Source organism: Notothenia rossii, assembly GCF_949606895.1.
Source record: "Notothenia rossii genome assembly, chromosome: 3".
Lineage (NCBI taxonomy): Eukaryota > Metazoa > Chordata > Actinopteri > Perciformes > Nototheniidae > Notothenia > Notothenia rossii.
Window position 1 is genome coordinate 28,477,949 of NC_136901.1, and position 14,121 is coordinate 28,492,069.

The 14,121-nt window shown below is 44.5% G+C and overlaps 1 protein-coding gene and 1 long non-coding RNA gene across 2 annotated transcripts; both read left to right on the top strand.

Moving 5' to 3' along the window:
- Window positions 1-7,019: 7,019 nt before the first annotated feature.
- Window positions 7,020-9,480, top strand: LOC307032252. Its single transcript, XR_013806191.1, has 3 exons — window positions 7,020-7,145; window positions 8,250-9,240; window positions 9,344-9,480. It is a non-coding gene; the product is annotated as an uncharacterized lncRNA (long non-coding RNA).
- Window positions 9,481-9,483: 3 nt separating this feature from the next.
- Window positions 9,484-14,034, top strand: LOC307032251 (uncharacterized protein). Its single transcript, XM_079670106.1, has 5 exons — window positions 9,484-9,492; window positions 9,579-9,802; window positions 10,491-10,620; window positions 10,718-10,812; window positions 12,128-14,034. The coding sequence occupies exons 2-5, from the start codon at window positions 9,588-9,590 to the stop codon at window positions 12,405-12,407; spliced, it is 720 nt and encodes a 239-aa protein (XP_079526232.1). The 5' UTR covers window positions 9,484-9,492; window positions 9,579-9,587; the 3' UTR covers window positions 12,408-14,034.
- The last annotated feature ends 87 nt before the right edge of the window (window positions 14,035-14,121 follow it).

Here is a 14,121-nt window from a genome sequence, read left to right on the forward strand (position 1 = left end):
TACCGGGGGTGCTGCCAACCCTGTGTCCTGTCCCGTTGGGGGTCCCGCCGACTACTCTTCTGCCGGGGGTCCTGTCAACCCTATGTCCTGTGCCATTGGAGGTTCCGCTGGGGGTCCTGCCAGGCAGCTCCATGTCCTGTCCCGTTGGGGCTCCCGCCGACTGCTCTTCTACCGGGGGTCCTGCCAACCCTGTGTCCTGTGCCGTTGGAGGCCCCGCCGACTACTCTTCGGCCGGGGGTCCTGCCAACCCTACGTCCCGTGCCGTTGGAGGCTCCGCTGGGGGTCCTGCCAGCTCCATGTCCTGTCCCGTTGGGGGTCCCGCTGACTACTCTTCTGCCGGGGGTCCTGCCAACTCTATGTCCTGTTCCGTTGGAGGTCCCGCTGAGAGTCCTGCCAATCCCATGTCTTGTTCCGTTGGAGGTCCCGCCGCCACCTGTTTCGCCGGGGGTCCTGCCAACTCCTGGTCCTCTTCTGTGGGGGATCCTGCCGAAGCCTGTCCCACCGGCTCTGGTTCCTGCCCGGCCTCCGGAGCTGTCCCGTTGGCGCCTTCCTGCCCGTCCTCCGGAGTTGTTCCGTCGCCGCCTGCTTTGCCCTTGAGCCCGGCCCCCTGAGTGCCGCGACCTTCGCCCTCATGCTCAGCCCCCTGAGAGCCATGGTCTTCGCCTTCGAGCCCGGCCCCCCGACTTTCCCGGCCGCGGTCCTCGGGCCCGGCCCCCTGACTCCTCCTGCCGCTGCCTTCGCCCTCATGCTTGGCCCCCTGAGTTCGCCCGCTGTGGCCTTCGCCTCTCCATGGACTCTGCCTTACCCCCGGGCCGTCCGCCCGAGACCCCCTCCATGGTCTCTGCCTTGCCCCCGGGCCGTCTGCCCGAGACCCCCACCATGGACTCTGCCTTGCCCCCGGGCCGTCCGCCCGAGACCCCCACCATGGACTCTGCTTTGCCCCTGGGCCGTCCGCATGAGACCCCTTTCTCGGCTTCTGCCTTGCCTCCGCTGTGCTCCTGGGCTGTCAGCCCAAAACCCGTCCTCCAGACCCCCTCCACCCACCCTGATGGCCCTAGTTTTGTGTTTTTGGACAAACGATTTGAAATAAAATGAGTTTTGTTTTTTTCACATTTAACAGCCCTCTGATATTCGCCTAAACCGTCTCTTAGAATCCCCAAGGAGACGTGAAGTTTATCCTTCTTCCATCTCCTCTCTGCTAGTCTACATGCACGTCTCAGGACGCGGGTATATCAGTTATCCACGGTTCAGTCACAGGTTTAGGGTGTCTGGCCGTGAATGGAGCGATCAGGTCCAGAATATCCGTGCAAGTAGAATTAAAAAGGCTGAGAATCTCCTCAGCACTGGCATCACAAGAGTCAATTAATGTGGAAAGCACAGAGTCATTAAAGGCAATGGAAAACTGTGACGCTGTCAGAGGATTCAGCGCAAGTAGGCGGCGCTCCGGAACGCACGAGTCAACTTGAGAGCAAGGCAGCATCATAGTAAATAACACAGGCAAATGGTCCGAAATACCAGTGTCACAAATGTCCATGATACAAACATCTAAACCATGAGACAACACAAGGTCCAGTGTGTGTCCCTTCTCATGTGTCGGGCCATTAACCGACTGTGTAAAATTAAAAGAGTCAATGAGATTCATAAAATCTTTGACGAGCGGTCGGGAATCACAGCACACATGAATATTAAAATCGCCAATAATTAAAAACCGATCCAAGTTCAAGATAACCCCCGCTACAAAGTCTGAGAATTCCTGAATAAAATCCTTATTGAACTTCGGAGGGCGATAGATCAAAGCACAGAGCACTGGAAGTGTAAGTGTAGTTGGAAAAGTTGCAGCTCAAAGCTGGAGAAGCTGTTCGACGGCAGTTAAAGCTGGATTTAAAGACCGACGCCAGCCCTCCACCTCTACCGGTGGTCTGCGTTGTGCTGATGAATGAACAGTCAGGTGGTAGAAGTTCCGAAAAAGCTGTTAACTCACCAGCACAAATCCACGTCTCCGTCAGAAACATAACGTCTAAATCCTGGGATTTCAAAAAGTCATTAAGCAGGAAAGTCTTGTTAGCTAGCGATCTAGCATTGATGAGTGCCAGGCGGAGAGTAAGCTCCTCTCTTCCCGGTTTTTTAGTACAATCCAGTGGACGAAGGTGTCTGTGATCCACGCCACCCCTGCGTATCCGCCTGGGGAAATTAGCCTGCTCCGGTATGCTCACAGATCGGCCATCCAGAAAGACACGGAGGAACCATCTCTCTGTAGTCATCGGGGCAGCGTAGCATCCACTGCTATTGAGGCCATTGGCCTTTCCACTTAGCGATAGCAGTTAAGCCCTGATCCTTACGGCTTCTCCTCCCCGCTTTCCCCTTCCTCTAGGGCAGGGGTTACCAAAGTGGGGGTCGCGAGATGAATACAAAATAAAAATGGAAAATAAAAAAAAATTGATTAATTTTTGGGACTATGGACTACGACATTTGGGTTGACCGTTTATTGTACACGTTATTCCACATGCTGCCATGACAACACAACCACAACTAACTGTGTCCGGTTCACCCATCCCCAAACTCCCGGTGCCATCTTAAAGGCACAGTCACACCTGATGTGACACATACATAACATTTACCCCCCCCCCCCCACAAGGAACCCAATTAAGTTTTAACTATCTACTCTAGATGAACTGGGTAGACTGCCAGTCACCAGCATAGCCATGTGGATTATTCTGCCACGCAACAGACTATGCTCTGAACATTACCCCTGAGAGTCACAAGTTCACAATATAGTCCTCCAAGTATCTTGGTCTGACCCGGACACGGGCCGGATGAGCTTCAGGACGAATCACTGGCTCAACCGGCCTAGGTGGGAACCCGGCTGGACCCTGCAACTGCTCCTAAGGAAAAGCAAAGTCCCCGTCCTCCCAGGGCCCTGAGTCCACGATGGGGGGCGGTGCCACCTTCCGAAGCCGGTTTGCATACCACCGTGATCCGTTGGCCAGAAGAAAGGTGGCTGACCCCAGTTGAGCGGTGACCTTCATCGGCGCCGTCCAGAAAGATAGCAGCTTTCGGTCCCGGTTTCCAGTCCCCCACTGTGAAGGGAGGCGCTCTCACCCTCCGTCTCTTGTCGAACCGCTGCGTCATGCGTCGCTGAGCCTCTGCGACCCTGGCGCTCTGGCAGGGTGCGGCTGTTGGCGTGACGGCCGCCAGGGCCTGTAGCCGATCCAAAGGGAGCTGCAGCTCACGGCCCATCATCAAGAGGGCTGGGGAGCTGCCTGTAGTTGAATGCGGCATCGCCCGGTGGTGAAGCAGGGTGTGGAGCAGCGCGGCTGAGAACGGAAGACCGTCTGCCAGGTGTGCTCTGATCCCGTTCTTTAGGGTTTGGTTGAACCTTTCCACCCCCCCCATTTGCTTGCGGGTGGTAAAAAGCTGTACGGATGTGTTCCATCCCCCTCTCTTCCACAAAGGTGGCAAACTCAGCTGAGACAAACTGGGGGCCATTATCTGTAGTGATGGCGTTAGGACTGCCCCACCGAGCAAATAGAGAGGAGAGGAAGTCTGTGACCACCCGAGCCGTTACGGACCCTGTGGCGACCACCTCTGGCCATTTCAAATGGAGGTCGTAGGTCACCAGGAGGAAGCGTTGGTGGTGCGGGACGCCATGGAGCTCCCCACAGGAGAGCAGGTCAGCCACCACATTCTCCCTGCCGGGAGTAAACACTGTGGTGAAGTCATACGACAGGAGTTTCTCTGACCAGCGGTAGATCCTCAGCGGTTTGTGCCCCGACCCCGATGTAGCAAGCAGGGCTGTAAGAGCCTGATGGTCAGTACTTAATGTAAAATGTCGCCCATACACGTACATGTGCCACCGCTCGCACGCCCAGATGCAGGCCAGCGCCTCCCACTCCCCCACCGAGTATTTCTGTTCGGCCGAGAGGCGAACGCCACCGGGCGTTCCATGCCCCCCTGGATCTGAGACAGCACCGCCCCTATTGCCGTATTGGACGCGTCACAGGTCACAAACGTGGGGCTCGCCAGGTCAAAGAATGTGAGCACCGGCGTTGAGGTGAGTTGCGTCTTGAGTTGGCGAATAGCGGCAGAGCAGGCCGGGGTCCACTCCCAGACCGCGTCCTGTTTCAGGAGCTCGCGTAGTGGGGAGGTGGTCGAGGAGTACTGAGGAAGGAAACGCAGGCAGTAGGCCGTCATCCCCAGAAACGAAGGGATCTGAGCTGGACAGGACGGCTCAGGCAGGCGCAGCACCGCCTCTACGTTGGAGTGTAGCGGGCTGAGGCCGTCGGCGGTCAGGCGGAACCCCACAAACTCGATGGCTGGAACGGCGAAGGTGCATTTTTCCCCATTGAGTATGAGTTTGTGACTGGCGAGGACGTCCAGCACCCTCGTCAGGCGTTCATCATGGTGCAACACCAGTCCAGTCACACCTGATGTGACACATACATAACAATACCCCCTCCTGAAACACTTTGATTTCCATAAGCGACTGGCGGTCGTAAACTAGTAGAGCAGAGACATTCTGACAAAAACACAAAACAATAAAACTACTAGAACTAATAAAAGGCTGAACAGGCCTGGGACACGTCTCGCTGTGCACACTGCTGGCGCCAATCTTTAAGAGGTGTTACACTCATCTATTCCAATTAAAAGTACAGTTATCTGAATTAGAAGTAAGAAATAGCATAAATACTAGTATCAAGAATAAGTTCCCTAATAACGTTAATTAAAGTATTTCAGTATTGTGATCTGTAATTATAATACTATGAATTCCTGTTACCCTTTATTTTGTTTTGGGGGGGAGGATGATTGCTCTGGTATGATAAATCCTATCGGTTTTATGGTTTATGTATTTGAGATTCACCTTGAACTTTCATTCAAAATGGATTGTAGGTCTTTCTACAATAAAAGGCAGAGTTAGTAACAGGTCAAATGTAAGAAAACCAAAAGAGGGCAACATATTCCTTATGAAACATTTTCAAATTACTATATATTGCATGCATCGATGCATTTTCTTGCCATAACGTTCAATGATACCTGAGTCTGAACTAAAATCATTGAATTAAAAGTAAAGGTATCTGAATCTAAGTAAGAAATATCATAAATACTATATTTAAGTACAAGTTCCCTAATAACGTTAAGTAAAGTACTTCATTATTATGATCTGTAATTGTAATACTATAATCCATGCATTGAAGCCACTCACAGTATTCAACATACTTATTACTGTGAATGCTGTATGCTGATGTTAAGCCTGCAGCTCAGTTTCACCGCCATAATATGTAGTAAATAAGACAAGTGGCAGTGAGTTTAAAACCTAACCTGTTTCATCATGAACATGTCTAAACATAAAGTATACAGCGCATCCGGAAAGTATTCATACCCCTTAACTTTTCTCACATTTTGTTATGTTACAGCCTTATTTCAAAATGGATTAAATTCATGTTGTTTCTCAATATTCCATACATACTACTGCATAATGACAGTGAAAACGTTTTTAAAGAACTTTTAGCAAACTTCTTAAAAATAATCAAATGAAAAATCACATGTACATGAGTATTCACACCCTTTGCTATGACACTGAAAATTGAGCTCAAGTGCATCCCGTTTTCCACTGAAGTGTTTCTATAACTTGATGGGAGTCCACCTGTGGTAAATTAAATTGGACAGGACTTGGAAAGGAACATACCTGTCTATATGAGGTCCCACAGTTGACAGTGCACATCAGAGCACAAACCAAGTCATGAGGTCCAAGGAATTGTCTGTAGACATCAGAGACAGGATTGTATCAAGGCACAGATCTGGGGAAGGGTACAGAAAAATGTCTGAAGCATTGAAGCTCCCAACGAGCACAGTGCTCTTCATTATTTGCAAATGGAAGATGTTTAAAACCACCACGGCTCTTCCTAAAGCTGGCCAACCAAACCAAACTGAACATCGGGGGAGAAGGGCCTTAGTCAGAGAGGTGACCAAGAACCCGATGGTCACTCTGACAGAGCTCCAGTGTTCCTCTGTGGAGATGGGAGAACCTTCCAGAAGGACAACCATCTCTGCAGCACTCCACCAATCAGGCCTTTATGGTAGAGTGGCCAGAAGGAAGCCACTCCTAAGTGAAAGGAACATGAAAGCCCACATGGAGCACCTAGAGGACTCTCAGACCATGAGAAAAACAAATGTTCTGGTCTGATGAAACCAAAATTGATCTCTTTGGCCTGAATGCCAAGAATCATGTCCAGCCACCTGGCCAATACCGGTGAAGCATGGAGGTGGCAGCATCATGCTGTGGGGATGTCTATCAGCGGCAGGAACTTGGAGACTAGTCAGGATTAAGGGAAAGATGAATACAGCAATATACAGAGAGATCCTTGATGAAAACCTGCTCCAGAGCGCTCTGGACCTCAGATTTGGGCGAAGGTTCACCTTTCAACAGAACAACGACCCTAAGCACACAGCCAAGATAACAAAGGAGCGGCTTCGGGACAAGTCTGTGAATGTCCTTGAGTGGCCCGGCCAGAGCCCAGACTTGACCCCGATTGAACATCTCTTTACACAACAGTATGAATACTTATGTTTATGTGATATTTGAGGGGGTTTATTATTATTAATTTGAAACAATTATTTAAAAACTTTTTTCACTTTGTCATTATGGGCTATTGTGTCTAGAATGTTTAGGAAAAAAATGAATTTAATACATTTTGAAATATGGCTGTAACATAACAAAATGTGGAAAAAGTGAAGGGGTATGAATACTTTCCGGATGCACTGTAAGTACAAATTCCATGTAACCCGACACCTACCAACCCTCTCATCACACACACATGGTTTCCATTCAACTTAAACCCTGTTGTGCTTCTAACAAATATGCAGTTGATTGCCTTTTTGCCTGAATGACCTGCTCTACATTATGTTAAGGTGGAATGTCAACTTGTATTGCAAATGCAATGTATTGACATCAATCATTTTAAACATATCCGGGCAAAAATATTTTGGTGCACGTCACTGGAGGAGCCGGAAGGAGAAAAAAGGAAATCGGGAAGGGACTGTTGTGCTCAGGACTTCCTCATTTCAAACGGCAAAAGAGATCGAGCGCGGTTAAGTTTGGAGAGATCACTCATTTTAAAGACTCAAAGAAGACATCCTACATAAACTTTGTAAGTAGTTTTTTCTACTCTTCTATGTACTCTCCCTAAAGTCTGAGTAGAGCTCTGAACTACAGAAAGTTAGGCAATAGTTGCAAACCAGAATGAGGGACTAGGAACAATAGCTATGATCTAAAAAAAAGATCAAATAAGTCATATGTAATGCTTTTTGGACTTGATCTTTTGTTTTAGTTTGTATTGTGTTACAGGAAACATAAAATGTGTGTGCATGTGATTATAACCTGAAGACACGATCATGTCGGCAGATTTATAACTGGATCGGTTTCAGATGAGATTGCATCAGCCTTGGTCAACGTTTTATTCCCCTTGATCAAGAGTCTTTGGACAAGGACTGTAGTGTTTTCAGCATTTTTGATATTCCTAATCACATATTCCTAAATCAGTTATACTGGCAGGGATATCAAACCGTGACTAACTTTGTTTCTGCCTATTCACTTTTCTTATTAGACATTTTAAAAATATTCTCTTTTACCTGACAAAATGTACATGACAGTCTCTTTGGCTTCACTTTAATAAGTATAGAAATAAAGATGAGATGTGTCATAACACAGGTATTGTTACATCAGGTGTATTATTAGGCGCACCCTTTTTTTCTGCCTGTTGTCAAATGTAATTTACCTGAAGTCACATGATCACATACCAACCACATCTACGTGTGGCTGCCCCATTCGCAAATATGTGTACGGTTTTTACTGGATGTCTTTAACCTTGTAATTATTTGCTTAATTTCTTCTTGAAACGTTCATTGTATGTGTTTCTTAATAACCTTTATGAAGACCACAAGCCAGGCCCTTTGGTCGATAACAATAAGTTGGTCTTTATTACAAGGGTTGCCCAAGTTTTAAACTCTTTAGACTTTTCTATTCCTGTTGATTATACGTATACACCAATATTAAAAGATCTGTCATCAGCTAAAACGTGGACTATATCAAGCCACCAACCGAGTTCATCTTTATTTACTCCTTTAAAACATAAATAGTTCATGTTTAATATATTTAAAGAACATAACATATGCTTGCTAAGGACCAAGTGTAACATTGCATTGGATGGGATTTCATGTTTCACAATTTGATACCTGTTTTTGTCTTCCCACAGAGCAAAGAAGAAGAAGAAGTTCATATCATCCCACAGTTACAAATGGAGCAAGCTTCTGCTAAAATCACCCTACTACTGGGACAGCTTCCACAAGAGCAACCTGACCGTAAAGGCATTCTGGAAGAATTATTAAAGATAACAAGGACAACAAAAGGCACCACAGACTGGGATCCCACATTTATTGAGGAGGTTTGCAAGACGATTGCTCATTTTGTGTCTCAAGACTACTCTGATGACATTCAAGCCTTAATTTATAACATATATAAAAATGTACTTTCAGTTGAACATGCTGGTAAAATCTTAGAAATGAGAATTCTTAAAGATCCGGAAGAAGTGCTCAGACGATTGACTGATCATTTCAGCAAACTAACCCTGGAAGGTGGAAATGGTTTAGCTTTTGCCAGATCTGAGAACAAGGCTGACACTCAAGGAAGTCTAAAAGAGCACACAGCAGGTCCTGATGGTGAATCCACTCAAACTACAGATTACGAACCTCAATGGCATCCAAACAGCCTTAAGTGGAAGGAAACGTATCAGGAGCTTGTCAGCAGAGTAAAGGAAGGGAAACTAACCTTAACCAGAATTGGGAATGGGAGCATGAAGTACGTGAATAAAGATGAATTCCGCATAGCAATGGGAAGTAATGGTACTGAAGTATTTTTGGGGCTGAGAGATGATGGCACTGAAATTGCTATTAAGAAAATGACCAGATGCAACTATGAAGTGCTGAAGAATGAGGAAGGATTTCTTCGACTTCCAGAGCTTGATTATTCATCCATTGTGAGATACATGGCCTTTGTAGAGGATGAAAACTTTGGATATCTTGGTCTTCAACTTTGTGAATACACCTTGGAAGAATACATTAAAACTCATGGCGATGATGGGCAGAGAAAGAAAGTTGTCTTTCAGGTTCTCGAGGGTCTAAGTGTTCTTCATTGTCAAGATCGTCCCATTCTCCACCGGGACCTCAAACCACAGAATGTTCTGATCGGTAAGATTAGTTTACAATACAATTCAATTATGGGGGGAAAAATTTGAAACATTATCAAAACATAATTGTATTAATGAGTTTGTCTACCTGTTTTGTCTTTCAGATGTTAACGGGAGGGCACGACTGGCTGATTTTGGCATCAGTCGACGGTTACCCAAAGACCAAACAACTTACTGCACAGGAAAAGCAGGAACAAGATGTTGGATGGCCAAGGAAACTTTATCAGAAAAAGACGAAAGCTCTGACATACAGGTCAGTTTTTCTGATAAACTAATGTTATTGATAACCGTGTGTACAAACACTTTCTGAATTGCTTCAATGTTATGTTTATTCTTAAGGTGGCAGGGATGCTGATTTATTATATCCTCTCCCGAGGACACCATCCTTTTGGAGACGAATCCTTTGAATTTGAATACAACATTGTTAAAGGGATCTACACTTTGGACCATGTTCCAGACGTGTTGGCAAAAGACCTCATTGAGTTGATGATTGATGCAGAACCAAAGAACAGACCTAAAGTGGAAGAATGCTTGAAGCATCCCTTCTTCTGGAACCCTTACAGGTACCCTTGCGTTAAAAAGACTTAAGAACTTCTTCAAGTGAGTCTGTTCTAATAGGCATACATGCTACGTCCTGTTAACTACTTCCACTTCTTACAAATGTCATGGTTTTCTCTCAGAAACCTAGTATAGAACCAATTCAACATTTAAATTAATGATGGCACTAGAGAAAAGTAAATGTTCATCAATCATTTCTGTACTTAATTTTATAGCAATCCATCCAATAGATGATGAGATATTTCAGTCTGAACCAAGATGGTGGACTGGCCGACTAACTGCCTAACAACCCAAAGAGCAGCTAGCATGATTAGTCAAAATCAAACAATAAATTTAAATAATAAGATTTTCCTTAAAGTCATATCTGATTTTGTCATCAACTGCTCTTATTGAAATATTCCCCAAGTGTGTAGAATGTCTTTTTTAAATAAGACAGTATGACAAAAAGGTTTGAGTTGCTTTTATTTTGTCAAAGATGTAGCCCTAGGAGTAAAGTGTTAGCCAAATGATTACAGTCATGCCAAGTACTAATACCTATTGCTCTCTCTCTCTCTCTCTCTCTCTCTCTCTCTCTCTCTCTCTCTCTCTCTCTCTCTCTCTCTCTCTCCCGAACTAACAGTCTGTATCTACACTGTCCTTTGTCGAAAACAGACATTCAAAGCTTTCTCCCTAAATATACATTTTATTTTTCAGGAAAGTAGAATACTTGAAGAAGATTGGAAACAGGAAGGAGGTGGAAAGATATAAAGATGCTGACCAGGAATTAATTTCTTCACTGGATAAGTGTGCTGGGGATGGAGCCTTTAAAGGGTGGAAAGCTAAGGTGACCATACCATAACACTTATTCTTTATTTGATAACCCACTTTTTTGTATTACTGAACGCTACCTTTTAACTAACTAACTATATATCTTTCATCAGTTTACACGAGAGTTGCTGGAAAAGATGGACAAGAATAAACGCTACCCAGACAACACGTTGGGATTACTGCGCTTCATACGAAACCTCCATCACCAGTAAGTCAAACTGAATTATAGATCATTAGGGGCCTTAATCCTATCCTCATCATCATATGTTCTTACTTACTACCAGTGTTGGGTGTAGTAGCGCCTTACAAAAGTAACCGAGTTACACTAATGTATTACTTTTTGCTGTAACGATGTAATTTAACACATTACTAATGATATTTGGGTAATATACTACCCGTTAAAATTGTCAGTAACGCAGTTACAACACATTTTAACCCGAAATTAAATGGTGTTTTTTTTTTTAAAGAATTTACCAACATCGCAAGACATTCCGACACCAGAGAAAAATTGTGCGGGTAGATTAGTAAACCTGGTGTTTACCCTTCAGGCTCATCAAGATCCCTCCGCTTCGCGTCGGGTTCCCTGATCCGCCTGTCGGGTGCTCTTTTCCCCATAATGACCGCCTCGCTGCACATTATCCCGCTTATTACACGGCCATATACTAAACAAACTACAGAGCCCATTCCGTGTTCCTGTTATTGTTTACTTCCTTTCTGTCTTCTTCTGGTGATTTATCTGACGTCCAGCGCTCCGTCTTTAAACCTCTTTTCCTTTCTCTTTCTTGATCCTCCTTAGCAACCTTCATTATAGTCCTTGACAGTGGTCTGTACTACTGTATTAATAACGTGTCACATTTTAAGAATCGAGTATTCAACTCAGCCGTGTAATAAAAGTTGTTAGTAGCCTTAATGGCCTACACAGTTGTTATGCTATACCACATTGCCCTTCACTGGATATATAATGAGCTGCACTAAACTACATTTTAGCTTTTGAAATACCTAGTCATTCTTTTGAGGTTATTTTGGTAAAGTAACTCAAAAGTAATATAAAAGTAGTGTAACTCACTTGTAATGTAACTTATTACTTAAAAAAGACAGTAATAAGTCATATGTACTGTATTACATTTTGGAGGTAACTTGCCCAACACTGCTTATTACTCTAGCTATTCTTTCGCTGGAAGGAATACAGTGTATACAATGTACATTGTTTTAAAATTGACTCTAGGAGAACATTTCCTAAAAAAAATGCACCTTCATTTAATGTGTGTGAGGCCAGGAAGTGCAAAATGATGGGATTAGTTTTTTTTTCTTCAAGTAATAGGCCTTCTAACATTCAGGATAAAGGAAGTATTTCTTTATGATAAGAGTATCTGAATGTTTTTCCCGATGTAACTTTTCAGTTCACTTCAGCTTTCAGTTCTTTTCAATAGGCCGCAGGCAAAATATAGGAACCACTGGCCAACTGCAGACGAATGTCAGGGAAGTTTTTTTTTTTAATACTGTTTTATTTCTCTGTTTTTCAGTCCCAAGGAGGCAGCAGAAATGGATCTGTTGATGATGTTTCCTAATCTCATGGAGTATGTTTATATATTTGCCAAAAGCAAAGGGTGGAATAACGAGACACCTCTGATGGAAATGTGTAGAACAGAATTGTCACAAATATACGGCATCACCACCATAGTTGCATCAACACCGAAGAACTCTGAAGCGGATGTCCCACTCTCTGTTCAAGAATCTCCACGCATCTCTACTCTGCCAACTGCAAATGAACACTTGGCTGGCTTACGCAGATTTTCAATTTAGAACTTGATTTTGGTCTAAATTACATCTAGAAAAATGGGTGACTGCATTAATAGATTATTACACAATATTCTTATTATTACTCAATAAGTAATACTTAAATCTTAACTATAGCTGCCAATCTTAAAGGTCCCATGTCTTGGCCATTTCTACTGATCATAATTCCATTGTTGAGGTCTACTAGAAAAGATTTACATTGTTCAATATTTCAAAATCACATTGGTTTTCTCATACAGCATCTCTGTATAGAATGTGTATTCACTCTCTGTCCTACACGCATTGTTGGAGCTCCTGCCCCCCTCCCTATGAGCCCACTGTGCTCTGATTGGTCAGCTCGCCCACTCTGCTCTGATTAGTCTACCACCGTTACAGCTGAACATCAGCGGTGGTTGACTAATCAGAACTGGTCCGCCCTGTGAGGTGGATTACTGGTGTCGTTTCCTGGTTGCTGCGTGGGGTTTGTGAGACAGCGAGACACTGAGCTCCGTGGTGTCTCGTCGGCATGGCACTTGGTCTATATCCAGCATCCTGGGAAACACAGCGCGAAATCCACCTCACACTGTCTGCTCCGGTAGCCATGCGGGGCGGACTCCTGAGCTGGTTGGGAGTCCACCCTGGCAGAGGGTGTGCCTATTGTCCTTTAGCTGTGTGCCAATTGGTCAATTTAGACGTAGTGACGTCAATGGGCCCCGGAAGAAAAAAGTGGAAAAGAAAATTCTACAACGAGGCATTCTGGGGCAGCAGAGACACGTCTTTTCTGTTTTAGAGTTTTACTCGCGACAGGGTTTACTTTGAGGGTTTGTGACTTTGCAGACAGTTTACAAAAAGCTATAGATAACACACAAGCGGACGGGTAATACCCAGAAAAGCATATGATGGGACCTTTAAGAATGTATTTTGGATTCATACGTGTTTTCAAGGGGAAATATTACTGGAATGAATTAATGGGCCACATTTAACTATAATGTAGTGTTTTACAAGATTGAAAACACTTTTCTAATGCGAAGTTTTCTTGTGATATATGTGTTGGTCATTAATAAAGGGAATGGGGAATAATCAGACAGATCAAGGGTCGTTGGGGAACACCAGTACGAAACCCGCCTCAACCGCCACTGCGCCGTTGTGTCCTTGGGCAAGACACTTGACCCTAATTTTCTCCTGTGGGTATTGTCCATGTAATAACTGTTAAATGTCTAATATGTGTAATATGTAATGTAAACGCTTTGAGCACATGGAAAAGCGCTCTAATCAAAACATGTAATGAATTGTCATTATTATTATTCAAGCAAAGTAATTCATGTGGTGTTGAATCTTTTGTCTACAATTGATGTGTGCAAAATAACAGCTGGCCCTAGGGACGTGGCTTGGGAACCGGAAGGTCACCAGTTCAAGTCCCTGAAAGACCAAGTGCTACCAAGGTGTCCCTGAGCAAGGCATTGTTCCCCACACTGCTCCCCGGGTGCCGTACATATGGCAGCCCACTGTTCTTAACACTATAGTATTGGTCAAATGCAGAATGTAATTGATCATCTCACATTTGTCACAGAGGTGGGATGATCAAGGAATCCTTTCTTCTTCTCCTAAACTGTACATGCAAACTTGAGTATCTACATAAATGAGTTAAAAATCAGATTTTTTTATTTATCATGTTTGTGATTATGTTCTATGGTAATGCTAGGCCATGTATACAGTATCAGTCAGGGATTATCTCTCCCCT

Excerpts from the sequence above, each read along its gene's own strand:
- LOC307032251 (XM_079670106.1), top strand. The coding sequence starts at position 9,588 with ATGCTGATTTATTATATCCTCTCCCGAGGACACCATCCTTTTGGAGAC. Across the intron at positions 9,803-10,490 it reads TTCTTCTGGAACCCTTACAG|GAAAGTAGAATACTTGAAGA; the intron begins GTACCCTTGCGT and ends TTTATTTTTCAG. Across the intron at positions 10,813-12,127 it reads ATACGAAACCTCCATCACCA|TCCCAAGGAGGCAGCAGAAA; the intron begins GTAAGTCAAACT and ends TCTGTTTTTCAG.